This window comes from Loa loa (genome assembly GCF_000183805.2).
Source record: "Loa loa unplaced genomic scaffold supercont3.279, whole genome shotgun sequence".
Lineage (NCBI taxonomy): Eukaryota > Metazoa > Nematoda > Chromadorea > Rhabditida > Onchocercidae > Loa > Loa loa.
The window spans coordinates 72,214-87,616 of record NW_018108459.1 but is presented as its reverse complement, the minus strand read 5'-3'; the positions used below and the strand labels follow the sequence as shown (position 1 = coordinate 87,616).

General features: G+C 32.4%; 3 protein-coding genes across 3 annotated transcripts in view; 2 read left to right on the top strand and 1 right to left on the bottom strand.

Annotated features, from left to right (window-relative positions):
- Window positions 1-262: 262 nt before the first annotated feature.
- LOAG_07270 (hypothetical protein) lies at window positions 263-3,986 on the top strand (the record flags this gene model as incomplete). The annotated part of the gene is made up of 9 exons (XM_003142803.1): window positions 263-421; window positions 783-862; window positions 1,133-1,199; window positions 1,685-1,801; window positions 2,264-2,392; window positions 2,653-2,752; window positions 3,150-3,250; window positions 3,365-3,535; window positions 3,894-3,986. Coding segments are annotated over 9 exons (1,017 nt in total), but the record flags the coding sequence as incomplete, so codon positions are not given.
- A 1,339-nt stretch (window positions 3,987-5,325) lies between these two features.
- On the bottom strand, window positions 5,326-11,033 carry LOAG_07269 (hypothetical protein; the record flags this gene model as incomplete). Its single annotated transcript, XM_003142802.2, has 17 exons — window positions 5,326-5,564; window positions 5,698-5,775; window positions 5,936-6,127; window positions 6,407-6,532; window positions 6,969-7,199; window positions 7,273-7,415; window positions 7,562-7,695; window positions 7,888-8,008; window positions 8,186-8,327; window positions 8,359-8,398; window positions 8,511-8,659; window positions 8,911-9,006; window positions 9,260-9,378; window positions 9,815-9,929; window positions 10,160-10,288; window positions 10,414-10,612; window positions 10,927-11,033. The coding sequence occupies 17 exons, from the start codon at window positions 11,031-11,033 to the stop codon at window positions 5,388-5,390; spliced, it is 2,298 nt and encodes a 765-aa protein (XP_003142850.2). The 3' UTR covers window positions 5,326-5,387.
- A 4,119-nt stretch (window positions 11,034-15,152) lies between these two features.
- LOAG_18373 (TKL/RAF/KSR protein kinase) overlaps window positions 15,153-15,403 on the top strand; it is a 7,879-nt gene continuing 7,628 nt past the window's right edge. Inside the window, exon 1 of the mRNA XM_020451033.1 lies at window positions 15,153-15,317. Within this exon, the coding sequence (XP_020305225.1) occupies window positions 15,165-15,317 (153 nt within the window). The 5' untranslated portion in view covers window positions 15,153-15,164. The remainder of the gene's footprint in view (window positions 15,318-15,403) is intronic.

Here is a 15,403-nt window from a genome sequence, read left to right as displayed (position 1 = left end):
TAATAATAATAATAATAATAATAATAATAATAATAATAATAATAATAATAATAATAATAATAATAATAATAATAATAATAATAATAATAATAATAATAATAATAATAATAATAATAATAATAATAATAATAATAATAATAATAATAATAATAATAATAATAATAATAATAATAATAATAATAATAATAATAATAATAATAATAATAATAATAATAATAATAATAATAATAATAATAATAATAATAATAATAATAAATAATAGATAGTATGGTTTACGGCAATATTTCCATACGTTGTCTTACTTATTCTCTTTATTCGCGGTATCACTCTGCCGGGAGCTGAAAAAGGTATCAAATACTACATTGAACCAAATCTTGAAATGTTAACTGTACCAAGTGTTTGGCAAGATGCTGCAACTCAGGTATTCGTTTATTTAACTCTCAATATATAATATCAATATATATTTCAATATTTAACTTTCAATATAAATCATTATTAGATGAAACAATACTTAGATATTGAAAAACAATTTTATATATTATACTAATTCAAATAAGAATTTAAATTAGTTATTGGAATCATAATGCTTGCAAGATCCTAAATTTTATTTGAAATTAAGTTCAACGTTGAAGTATTTCGGCTATCGGACAATATGAATATGTAAAAACAAATATGCAAATTTTCAAAAAATGCAAAAATTGATGCAGCATTACCGTAATTATTATTGAAAATAGTTCTGGTGAAATTTAGAGGGAAGCTATTACAGGAAATATTGAATTTAGGTCTTTTTTTCATTGGGCCCAGGATTTGGTGTTTTGATGGCTTACTCATCATATAATGAATTTCACAATAATGTTTATCAGTAAGTTTCAATCTGTTACTTTTGCTTATTAATAATAGCATTTTGTTATAATTAATTGGATTTTCTTTGTCATTTATTTTTGTCCCTACGAATTATTGCTAATAAATCGAATTAATCTTCTTCCAATGAATTACTTGACTCTTGCATTTCTGACTCAAATTGTGTTGCTCTAACGGAACTAAAAGAAAACTTTAAACTATTTCATCACATTGTCCTTGCTAAGATATATTGAAAATGATGTTAAAATTAATTTAACAGAACAGATTTTAGTGACGCATTAATTACAAGTGCAATTAATTGCGCAACGAGTTTTCTGTCCGGTTTTGTCATTTTCTCGGTAAATTTTCATTCCTATTTTATTTCGTTTTTCATTTCCATTTTATTTCATGTTTCATTTTCAAGGATTCAGTTCTTAGTGTTTGAATCATTTTTGTTATTTTATGAAAATTTAAGCAACACACTTTTCACATTTTCATGTACTTGGCCATATGTCGTGTAAGAGCGGTAAACCAATACAAGATGTAGCTCAGGTAAGCTATTCTGTATCAAAATTTCTTTCGTCCCTTTCTTCTAATGTATAAATTATATTGCTATGAATTATTTTATGACTGATTAATTTTCAACTCTTAATTATGGGAAAACTTATAAATTATATCATTAGTGATTAACCTTTTTTCAAGCTTATCATATTTGCTTCTTCCATATTTTCTTTATTTCCATCATTTCCATCATTAATGCATAATAACATCCGTTTACTTCTACCTACTCATTTATTTTGTTGCAATTTTACCTACCCATTTATTTTGTGATAGGTAATTTCAGGAAGGTCCAGGACTTGTATTTGTTGTCTATCCGGAAGCATTAGCAGCAATGCCAGGTGCATCAATATTTTCCGTCATTTTTTTTCTCATGCTACTTACTCTTGGATTAGACAGCTCGGTAAGTAAATTTATTTATTAATTCAAATTCATTTTTTTTTCGGCTTGCTTTTGATCAATTCTTCAAGAAATACATTACAAAATGCTTTGTGTTGCATACTTGGTACTATTCATATTTTTAATTTTATTTGATTCTTACTTTTTCTTTTGTCCTTTAATGATGGCAATAATGAGCTAAAAAGAGCCTAAATGGGTAACATATTACCTTCATGTTAATAAATTTTCCTTAATAAAGTCAAAATTTTAAAAACAAACCTGTTAATTAGTAATTTTGATTCTTATCTTGTTTGATGGAATACAATGTTAAAAATGAAATCATTAATTGGAAAAATTTAATTTCCAATCTACCTGATAAAATTAAACGTCAAAAGACAACATTGTTAATGGAAAAAAATTGATTTCCAATTTGTCCAATCAAATTGAAATAGTTAAAAGAAATGAAGATGTTAATTATAAAATTTAGTTTGGTGGTTCTGAAGCAATAATTACCGCATTAAGTGATGAATTTCCATTATTAAAGCGTCGTCGAGAATATTTTGTCGGTATACTATTCACTTTTTATATGTTTATTGGAATTGCTATATGTACTAAGGTTATTTTCTTTCATCACTTTGCAAATTTTCATACTTCGTATTACCATTAAACAGTTTCTTATCAATTGTTCTTATCACATGTCATTATTAATGGCTTATTTATGGGTTATTTATAATTTAATATATCATGCATCTAGTATGATTGCATCAGCACATATTTCGTACTTAACGAAGAGTAATGAATTCTCTTTTTCTTTGCTATTTAACAATTAATAAATGTTTTCATTTTGATGACAAATCGAAATTGTAATTTTTTTAGGGTGGTATTCTAATTATGGAGTGGTTAATTGTCTACGGTACCTCATGGGGTCTACTAATTGCGGTATTCTGCGAAACAATTGTCATCTCATTCATTTATGGTCCTCATACTGTTCAATACTTCAAATTTCTATAGCATAATTAATGTATTAGTAGTAATCATTTTGATGACCGTTATTGGTCATTTTTATGATTTATTATCAATGATCTAAAAGTAAAACAAGCAAATATTTCAGCGCTTTTTTTTAGTAAAAAAAATTAATAGTCAATTCAAATAGCATTATAGATATAACAACTCACAGTTATAATGTTTTAACTTAAATCATACATCAGATGGTTAACATAAAATGAATTTTGTTCCAAGTGATGCAACCTGTCTGGTACATTATTGTTAAATATCTCCTTCAATCCCTAACATTCAAAACAAACTTTATTGATTTGTCATATATTTGATGCAATAGTTTTGATAATAAGCCAAAAAATTTCACCTAATTTCAGGAATAAGTAATTTTGTGCAAAATTTAAAAGAAATGCTAGGCTTTGAACCAGGATATTATTGGCGTTTGTGTTGGATTATTGGTGCACCAATTTTTTTATTGGTTAAAAGTTCTACAATTTATTTATTCGAATTGTTAACCAAAATTTTTTTTCTGAAGTGTTTCAAATTTTACAGTCTTCATTTGTTAATTGCATCAATATTTCGTCTATTTCAGTGTACCATAATTAGTTGTTTCGCTAATTATGAACCATTGAAATACCAAGATTTTGTCTATCCGCAAATAGCTAATACTCTTGGTATACTATTCTCACTTTCAACTATATCAGTAATTTTCATCGTTGGCATCTACAAGCTTTATACTGAGAAGGGTGACACTTTCATTATGGTATGTTTCACACTCATTTAATTACGCAGTAAAGCAACTGAATTATCAAGAGTAATTAAGTGATCAACCAAATAACTAATGAAAGACTGCTTATTTTATGCGAAATGTTTGTAATAAACTTTGAAATAGCGTATGAAAATACAACTCTTGTTTGTAGATTTCAAAACGAACAACAAGTAAACAAAGTAAAAATATATTTCGTTGCATCTATATTGGCTTAAATTTTATAATTTTTGAAAACAAAAAAAAAAAGATTGAAGTAATCAGTTTTTGGTACAAAAGGCAGAATAATTGATTTATACAAATTTGTCGCATTATTATTATAATTAGTAATGAAAATCTAATGCATGTATTTCAGAAACTAAAAGCAGTTTTAACACCTCATCGGCGGGATTTTATTAACACTAACGAAATTACCGGATCTATGTCAAATGATGAAATATATTTGTAATAATATAGTTCTATTTAATTCTAACAAAGTGTGTTCGCATTAAATTGCAGTAACACTTTATCACAATAGAAAAAATTTTTTCCTTAATTGTAGAAACTCCTTTCCCAATTTGTAACTAAATCACATCATAATATATGAATACCCCGGAAGATAATTTTCGTAATAATTTATTGCAACTCATCTATTTCCCTAATTTTCATTAGTATTAAATTAAAATGTAAAAATGTGTTTTCATAAATAAATCTTTAAAGTAGCACATTATAGCTAAACTCTGTGGTGCTTTCGTCTAAAGCATTATTCCATTCGTACCTTTACCAAACTTCATTTCTAAAAAAAAAAATCCAGCACTTCGGTAATGATCCCTACTGTCATGAATGTCATGAATTTAGAAGTATGACAAAAAACGTTAAGAATTGCTTTGCGGGAAGTGTCAACTCAGGATTTCCATCAAAAAATTGTAGTAATTTAAATTAACATATTTCGAAGGATGAGGGAAAAAGAAATCTGAACCAACTGTAGGTGAGGAAAGTGAAGAAATTCCGAAAAGTTATAGCCTAGATCAATGGATTAAAAGATGCTCAACATTACATTGTTGGTCGCATGCGAAGTTTGTTGCGGAGATTTGTATCATACTCCAATATCTAGATAAATCACATTTATTTCAATGAAATAGCCTTTAGAGATTACAAAAAGACAAAAAAATTGAAAGCAAAAATTTTCTGATCAATTAAAGTTTGACCTCGAGATATTCTTCGAAGTTTATTTTAAATAGGCTTCCAAGAATATCTCGAACAAAAATGATCAGAAAAATATACTTTAAATAAAGAAACACATACGAATAGAGCAAAAAAAAAAAACAACATACAAATTCATTTCTGTAACTTTGTAACAGCCACATCAAACTAGAAGATGAAGAAAATTAATTTAAAGTTAAAATTTGAGATTAAGCTAACTCCATTTCTAATTCGATTCGCATATCTATAACAACACTTACATATTATAAGTATCAAAACGATTTAAATAAAGTGTCCAGTCCATGAAACAAATAATGTGTTCAGAACCGAAAAACAAAACACAACAAATAATTTGAAAACAAATTAAATGAAAATCATTAATCGACCTCCATTCCAAGCTCATTTACATTGTTACCATCAGCTTTTGGTGCATGATCAGAAGCAGCATTCTCGCCTTTTTGTCCTTCACTTCCTTTCTCTGGTTCCTTTGTAGGCTCCACTTTTGCTGGTGATGGCTTTGGTTTGTTCAGTATCGGTAAAATGATATTTTCAAATTTCTGAAAATAAACTACTAGAAACTGCAAATGTCAAATGGAAAAGTCTCTTTGACAAATTTCACAAGCTTCTTCCTGTCAACTCATGATTATTCAAACATTTTTGGATATTATCACAAACATCTTGCAGCCGAGATGAAGATTACCAAACCCAAACCCATTCTTTTTACCTGCTGCTCATCCTGTATTTGATAAACGAAAACGATTGGCGCTTCAGTTTTCTTGCGTATTTCCTGGCGATTTCTTTGATCATCCACCCATTTCTTTTTCTCTTCCACCGCAGATATTACCTATAAGAATAAAGCCATTTACTGATAGGGTTTTTAACAGTCTTAACAGATTGCAATTCCCTTTAGAACAGCAAAATCGTAGAATCCCATCTTAGGATATAGTATAAAAGCAATAAAATCGAAGATAATGCACCTTTTCCATATCACTTGATCCAAGATGTGCATATTTCTCACTTCCTTTTGTGTACTCATCGTAAGCTTTACGTGCTCTCTAAAATCCTTGGCTTATAAATTATTGAAAATAGGTGAAATTTAACAACCAAACTCAACTATTAAATCGAAGTCATTCCAGTTTTAAAAGTGTAGTTTCAATTCTAAATTCTCTCCTCCCCCTAACAACTTGCTATGTCGCATAAAGTCGAAGAAGTTACGATAATGGCTCGATCAAACTCATCGAAAGCATTCTTTCGATTCTCGTATTCACGATGCCGTTCTTGAACAGGATCACCCAATTTCTTCAGCTCAGACATCTTAGCATCGTATACTTTTTTTTCAACATCTTCTCCTTCGTCGTAAAGCCAATCTTCCGTTTTAGTTAACAGTTCTCGCAATTTCCCGGCATCCTGTAACAAATCCAAAAATGTCATCGTTCTAATCCAAATCCAAATCTTTTACAACATCTCTGTTTAGTTAACAAATGATGTACTTCACGTAGTAGAAGAAAACTGTATTCAGACAAAAAGAAATCCTACTATAAGCTTGTCTGTACGAAGGTGATAAGAAAAACAGTGGCGTAGGGAAACTAGGAACCAACTCAATAAATCAATGTCTCGTTGTATTTAATACTAAAGATCGAGAATCGTAGCAATTTTTACGGTTTGTAGGTTGAGCAAAAATCTAACCTCGTCAGAGATAAATTCTGCAAGTACATCCGATAATTTGTCTCGCATATAATACACATATTCTTCAACAGCATTTTTTGCGTCTACTTTCTCTTTTTCCACACGATCTTTTTCTTGCATTTCTTTCTTAAAAATTGCCAAATATTTGAATTAAAGTATGCCGTAAGTTGATCAATATTGGAACTCTACTGTTGCGTGCTTTGTTACTGAATAGATGGTGCATTTCATTTTCTAGTACATATTGTAAGTTTGCTAATAGGAATCCGTAAAATCTTGATCGCATCGGTTTGAATATTTATCACTACATTATACGGTTTTCCCTAGTGCATAATCGCTTACTGGCATGATAATACTGTCCATTCCCTTTCTGTACTGTATTACACTTGTCTATGCGTATACCAACGCTACCTTATGTTCCTCCTTATATACCTATCCGTGTATTTGTAATCTTGTGCTGTCTCACGGTTATAGGACCGAATTCTTTCATTAATTATATGATTTCTTGTGTGTTCCTTCCCCCTCTGAATTAAAATTTCATTCTATAATATACTAGGAGACTAACCTCGAACTGTACTAATTGAGATTCGTTAGCAATAATACATGGGACGTGTTCCTCAACCGGCAAATCCACTGTAATTGTTTTAGTTTTCGGCCCATTATTATTTGATAATTTCTGATCTTCTTCAGCAGGAGGTAAGACATTATCAGTTACTGCGTTTGCACTTCCTTCTTTATCCTGACTTCCTTTAGTGTCATCAGTTTCCATTGCTTCAGATGTTTTTTGAATCTGAGTCTAAACGATAGAATAAAACTTTAAAGATTTAGACAACTAAAAAGCACATAAATCATGTCGTTAAAGCACTTACATCAAGTGGACCTGCTTCGACGGTCTCGAACGTACTCGCAGAGCAAACAGAAAATATACCATTAGGGTTGATTCGAACCTTCACTTTCACTTTCCTTGCTTCGTTATTTGGCCCAGGCGTAATATTTTTAACTACCCATGAGCCTTAAAAAAACATATATGCATGTTCAAATCATCCAAAGTGACCATCTTGTCCAGTGGAAAACTAAACTTTAAATAAAATTTTAAAAACAACAAATCGACATCAACAAAAAATGAAAACACCAATGCCCTTATCGCTTTAAACAAACCTATATGTCGTATCGGGTGCGGGATTTGATTGGGATATGAATAACTGGCATCGACTTGAAATGATTCCTGTCGATAAAGCGTAAGCATTTTAGAAAAAGGAAACTCGTCATGTTCAGTAAATACATCATTCTCGCTGAAAGTAATTATCACATTGGAAAAAGCTAAGTAACTGGAACAAAACTGCCAATGAATAAAATTCTCAGAAATATCATTACCTAATTTCGTCAAGATACAATGCCAATAATTCAGAGAGAAAAGGACGATAAAAACAGCAAAGCAATTAGCTAAAAATTGAAACTATTAGTTGGAAATATTTTATACATACCCTCCTTCACTTTGTCCGACTCCTGCCCATGAAAGTTTGATTCTGTATGGTTGACTATCTTTCACGGAAAAGTCCCGAACTTTAAATGCTGGCGAGAGAATAGCACACTTCATCGCAGCACCTATAATCAATTAATTTTGTAGAGATAAAGACAAAACCCATCAACATAAATCGAAGATTACGAAAAACCACTAAATTTAAAACTGACAACACTAGAAAAGCTTTGGTCGACCATTCTTGAATAAGCTTTTTAAGCAATCAGTTCAAAATGATTCGAAAATTTCCCTTAAAAAAGTACCTCGAGCTACAGCCTCATCCTGGTTCATCGTAGTTTTCGGTTCTTTCCCGAACACTTCGGAAATAATTTTTTTGATGGCCGGAATACGAGAAGAACCACCGACTAATTCAACTGACTCCACTTCTTCCGCTTTTTTTACATTCTTTCAGCAAATTTGTCAGCAAAACACGCACACGATCTAGAAGTGGCTGTGCGAGCTCTTCGAACTGCGAACTGAAACAAGCGAACTAAAAGGAACTAAAACAAAGAAAACCTATAGCGGAATTATAATAAAATCTGAAACCCTAACTTCATGATGAGAGATTAAGCGAAATCGAATTATTACCGTTGCAATTTTCCACTGACATCCATATCATTCATGAAACATTCAATATTTAGTGGTATAGCTGTACTATTCGTTGACATCTGTTTTTTAATTTTTTCACATTCATCCAAAAGTCGGAACCATGCTCGTTTATTGGTTGTCACATCGATCTTAAAAATTTTTGAACTAATACATAGTCTGAAGTACTGGAACTGTCGAATTTTCATTAAACATAGCCGAGAATGGCAGAGATATAAGGTATAAAACTTGTACACTGAGGTTCAGAATGATAGTCTTTTATTTCATCGCAAACCATCTGACATTGGAAGATTGATAGCAAGTGATGCAAACATGTACATTTCCACTCGCAACTTCGTACAGTTTAAACTATAAAGATAAATGAAGTTTCTGATAAATTAACCTTGTAGGTGTCATAAAATAGTTTGCTGAAGTAATCTCGTATCACATCGTCAAAAGCGAGGCCACCAACTTCGAGATCATAAGTTGCGCCAAGTATCTGGGAAGCACGTTATAAACTACTAATTTATACATTCGTCATATCTATATACTCAAATGCAGAAATGGACAAGCTTTCAAGATGATATGCTGGAATACTCTGACGTTGATGAATAAAATTGGAAGAGGAAGCAGACTCGTACAATGTCAGGTCAGGCATCTGCAAACTCTATTAAGAACGCGTAGAGAAAAAGGTTGTTTGGTAAGATCTGTTTAGGTCTTTTTTTCCAAGAAAAAAAAGTGTTCAGAATTACAGTGAGTTTGCCTTTATTATATGCAACAAGGACAGCTTGCGCAGCGGAATGTCCTATATCGATAAATGCTACAATTCGAGATGGATCGTTCTCTGCTGGCAAATCCTGTTTGTAAATACCTGAAAAGGGTAATCGTAGGGGCTCGAGAAACTTGAGAAAAAAGTGATTGCAGATTTCTGAATCCTAAGTACTTCTTGCCGTTCAGTGCAGCTATTTGAACCCACGATGTTAGTGTCAAACTATTATGTTTACTGTAGATGATATGTGGACCTGCAGATGATATGTATGATATGTAGATGGTTTAAACTATCCTACCGCTTAATATTAATATCCGAAGGTTACTTCGAAAACATATGTTTTGCTATTAATACCCGAAGCTTGCTTCGAAAATATAAGTCCAGGTCCAATTTTCAAGGACAGACAAAAACTAAGGAGTATTAGTAACTATGGAAATAAAACTATCGGAAACTACGAGTTTCGGAAAACATGTCACAAAATAAAGCTATCCCAATTATTATTGAAAACTCAAAGAAAAACTGAACAGTTCAAAGATACCATATGCGAGAGCAACAGCCGTGGTTTCGTTGAGGATTTGCAAGCAATTTAAGCCTGCTATTCGGACGGCTGTCAGCAAAGCGCGTCGCTGAGCATCAGCAAAATAAAATGGGACCTGAATTTTACTGAATTTGATGACACAACAAACCTATGTCCGATCACCATAAAGAAAGAAGAGAGAAAAGATCAATTCTGAAACATTCTCTGAGTCATCGTTACATGCGAATAGCATGGCTCAGATGAAAAGGGCACAAAAAAAGGCATTAAGTGACAAAGAAACATCACTTATTGAGAAGAAATATGTGAATTCTAAACAATAAGAAAGAAACAGTAAAGGATACTTACTGAAACAACACAATCGGTGACATTCCTCATTCCGTGAGAACTGTTTTCTGTGATATCCTTTAATTTAACCAGAAATATTGCTACCACTTGTTCGGGGGTAAAAACTTGTTCTTTATCGAAATATTGGACCTGAAAATGAAATGTCCACACGAGTCTCCTTTCTAAAGTGTCTATTAGCAAAGACAGAACTCGGAGTACATAACCTGGAAGTCCCAGAAATTCAAAAGTGTATAGTATTGTGCAATGATTTATACCTTTAATCCAATATCATCATTAGGTAACTGAATCATTTCACAAGGTATAAACTTTCGGTACTTCTGGGTAATTTGATCGCTAAATTTTCGTCCCAGTAGATGTTTAAAATTGATAATGGTGCTTTTAATATTCGTATTCAACTGCTGCCGTGCGGCAACACCCATCGAACGCCCTCGAGAAGTGAATGTTACACAAGATCTAAAAATAACCATATATTGATTGCTGACTGCATTTCTTCAATACTTAAAAAAATATCCAAATAGTGACTAACGTCACTACCAAATATACCACACACTATTCTACAAACTAATGTCCTTTGCGCAAATTGTAACAGAAATGAAAAACGTTCCGCATTATATTCTATTCAACAGCATAAATGCATTATAAATTTATGTGGCAGACTTCTCAACTACTCAAATATTTGACCCTGTAAAAACACTGACCTTAGACCTACAGTTTTTAAAACATCTGCCTGAACAAAATGAAAATAAACATTCAAAAAAAATGCTTACGGAGTGGCCCGCAAAGAATAATCATTGGCGATCGTTTCGATACCACCTTGACGTGCCACAGCGATGAAACTGTTTATATTACCGAAATCGAAGCCTACTACAGACATTTCTTTCTGCCACTCGTAAACTGAAAGAAAATCAGTAAATTAGAGGATCCAGTGGGATTATGAACTAGACACTGATCATTTGGTCGTAAAGTCCGGTAGAAGTAGTAGTAGCACATCATGGAAGAGGCAAAACAAAATAAATCATTCGAAGGAAAATCACTCAAACAAGTCGACCAGAACAAAATTAAAATTTAGCATTGAATGAACAAACATCTTATGTTTCGCGAAAGATCAGTAAGAGTGGGAAAAAAGACGCATGTAATCACGTGATTATCACCACTAAATAAATGAATGCCACCCGTACTGTGTTATCAGTAAATGACGATATAAAAAAACAAGGCGGCCCATGTTCTAAGTTAAAGATGGGTTACTGTTTGGATCGAAAAAGTACGACAAAATGCTTTATGATATGAAGCAAATCTATGGATAGTGTAATTTTTATCATCAAGGTCAGCGCTACGACTATAAAATTTGTACGTCTTGTTCATTAAAACTGTTGAGTAATCATTCAATACAGCGTAAAGAGATGTATCATGAATTGTAAAATGGAAATCAAAATGCCTCACTACCGATGATAATAGTTGAAAACATGGAGGACCAAAAAGTAACACTGGGAACAGTTTTTTTTACAGCTTTTACAGAATATTTATTATGAACACTGAATGGTATCATTCAGTATTCCTTAATATAAAATAATAAACGTGCCATTACTTATATATGTTTAAAAAGTATGACACAAAAGCTAGTCAGAACTAAATCTTTTCAAATACGCTGTCTCCCCCTTTAAATTTAAAAATTTGTTGTTCATCGCATATTTCAAAGTTTCTCAGTTCCTTTCCATTTAATTAACTTCTGACATCTAATGCAGTCATCAATTTTGATTAAGGGTCACGTTTTTTTTTCTTTTGACTTCAGCTTGAGTTATATATCGTCAAATTGAACCGCTGAAAAAAAGATGAAAGGCTGAAAAACTTGGAGACTATCAGAATTATACTTCATTAAATACATCATCTGAATGCGGTTCCACGGCAACCAATCGTACTCCTCAATCTTTTAGTTTACAACTGCGCTTTGAATTTTGCCTGCTCGTATCTAAGCATTTCATGTTATGGACTCAAGGATGCAATATGTTACGTCCTTCGGTAAAAAAAATCCGATCTTTTAATTTTCGGACGCCCTATGGAATGTTACTTTTGATTAACATGATCAATTCAGAGTCCAAAAGATAAGCATTTTCTGCATAACACCTTCTGCTAGCTCGAGGGTTCTAAAATTTACAAAGTTTATGCTAACGATATTAGTGCGTCACAAAACAGAAAGCGAAAAGAAGTGAAATAATGGAGATGTATCATAAAAATCAAAGAGTACATGACAGAAAGAGAATCTATTCTGGATGAGTGCAAATTTCTCTCGCGTTGAAAAACTTCATACAAAACAAGTACAGCTCTAAGGACGAAGGCTGAAAGCAACAATTAGATTGACTCAGCTAGAATTATGTGACAAATTATCTAGGTGGAAATTTCAAATTAAAGTTACGTTAGGTCAGATGGAACGATACCACTACTGCAATGTTTGGTTAACATGAATAAAAAAGTATACAAATGTTTTCGTATGTAGAAAATTTTACAGTTTATAAAGGTTACCGTTCCAAACATATACGTGACACAAATTTTGTTATAACTTGTTCAGTTTCTTCGTTCACGTAACGTAACATAATCAGCGATCAGGAAGAAGCACGCACGTAGAGGATGAAATATGTACGACGACGACTTGATCTGTTATCAATTCTGGCAGAATCTTACGAGAAACTAAACTTCATCCGCCTAGAAAAATCGGTTTTCTATCTAGCTTTCCAGAAAAGGAAAAATATTGAAACATACGGTACAGCTACTTCCCCACAGTTCTATTTAATTTCCTTCATTAAACAACGGTAGTCACATGAACTCTCATCGAGAAAAATTTAGGATGACAGGGACAGGGAATGGTAATATTATCGTAGGTAACATCTTATTCCTTACTTGTGGGTAAATCCTAACTTATTCGTTTCAAGCCTAAGAGACAATCACTGGCCTATCGTCGAGACGACCACCGAAACACGAACCTAAGATCAAACAGGATGACTGGCAGCAGCATCCATCATCGCCCAATTGAATTCGTCACGAAAGTTCGAGAACATTGCTAGACGGTAGTTTGTTGTATTTGCCGCCCAGTGAGGAAGACAAAGAGGAAGAAGGGAAGAAGCAACAGAGGGTGGGAGAGAGAAAAGAAAATGGATGGAAAAGAAAGTAAGGGGAAAAAGAAGCAGGAGAAGAAGGAGAACAGAGAAGGTAAAAGAAAAGGTTGTGACACAAAAACATATTAGGCATTAAAGAAGTTTCCCGAAAAACGGGAACAGTGTGCAAATTTTTTGTTTCCCTCTAAGGATTTTTTTTGTTAATAGAAAGGTTCTGTTTTTTTTGTGAAGTATGCTTTAATAGCTTCCTTTATAAAACTTGGAACTATACTGAAAGTTGGAATATAACCAGTGAGGAAATAATACAAGAGGTTAAAAGCATGGCAGTGGTGACATACATGTCGAGAAAGACTTAAATCAGCAGCGAATGCTTCGTTTTCAACGACGTGCAAATCATTCGAAGCTTTATAACCAGTCATAAAAACGGCAATAAGTATGCGCAACGTGTAGGAGCAATATACCACTCTTCAACGCACATCTCTAGGTTACATGCACGTGAATTAAAACAGTGTAACATCACCTTGCAGCTCAACGTGACAAAAAGTCCAACTTTCACACCTCGAAAGAAATGCATTGCGACAAGTTGTGGCATGAAAACTGATGTTTTCATTTGAGAGTTCCGGAGTGGCGTCTAATTCACTAGAAGTAGTATTCCGGGTTCATCAGTTGAAACTTACTCTTCCATGTATTTCCGGTTTGTCTGCAACATAAACTTTTCTTTTAAATTGATTGGACTTCTCGAAGGTCATAGGGTGAGGTTCATTTCTTTAAGTATACGCCCAAGAAAACAGATGGAGACAAAATTCTTGGGGACTTTTGGGCCTACTGGCTATCCTCCACATTAATGGCAGGGAGGTGTAGGACCCACAAATCCAATCACCAGTATTTAATGTAAGGTATAGACAGAGGATGTAATACAATGGATTTGCGGACATTTATGTGATTAATTGCAAAAAAAGTCTGTTTATTAATTTCAATAAAGATTTGACAAAAAGAAAAAGTTTATCGAAGACTTAACTTGAAAGGTTTACATACGTACACACATGACATGATGTGGAAGATATACATTATATGTGTACATGTATGTATATATACATATAGCCGGACTAATTAATCAAGAACTTACGGAACGCGGGAGAGATATAACGATGCTACGCTGCAGATCAGTTTATATATTAGATATATATTAGATACAGTTCAAACATTTTGATCTCTACCTTTAATCAGTTTTTCCAAAACGATCGGGGTGTTTTGGAATAAGTCAGATGATTAGCGCAGAAATGTAGTTTAAGATGATACAGAACATGATTTGACGTAAATCGCAATGAGGATGGATCACTTTCACGTAAATTTTATGTTTTCATCCATATTTCGAAGTACAACACTATGCTCAGTAACGTGACAGTGCATTTTTAAATGATGCAAATAAAGAAAATTAAACGAAGCGCATCTTTTGCTAAGCTTTTCCTGTTTCTTGACTTTTTTTTTTGAAAATTGCAATAAATTGTAATGAATGGGAAAGCTATGCGTCTATGCATAGAATATACGTTACGTTAGATTTCGACCATTTTATAACTACGTACGCATATTTCAAATTGATTCAATCATCCAATAATTTTTTTTTTAGCTCTGATCGTCTTAATGTTTGCTAAGAGATTGGAAGACAAATTAATGTTTGTATATTAGTTGGGAAATGAAGTATTATGATATAAAATATAGTAATACAATATTTAGAGGTATGTTTTCATAATATCATTCCAGAGAGTGAATCAGATTTTTGCAAAGGTATTTACGATGTACACGTATATCTCTGATTTATTGTTGTAAAATAGGCATACGTCATTTATCCAAGTTTTTTTTTTGACGTGTACCAAACTTAAACCTTCAGAACACATAAAATGCCAAATACGGCATTACGAGTTGATAAGGCGGAATGGTTACAAAAGGTCGAGCAAAGTTTGCATGCTATTGATATAATTGGACGGAAATTAATTACTGGACGCTCAGCATGCCGAAATATTGGTTCCGAGCCTACTTTAATACAACTTGAGGTTTCCGTTTCTGTCAACATCATTGTTACTATAGAACATTTTTCTGTTTTTCTTTGAATGGTAATGTATATTATATATATATATAT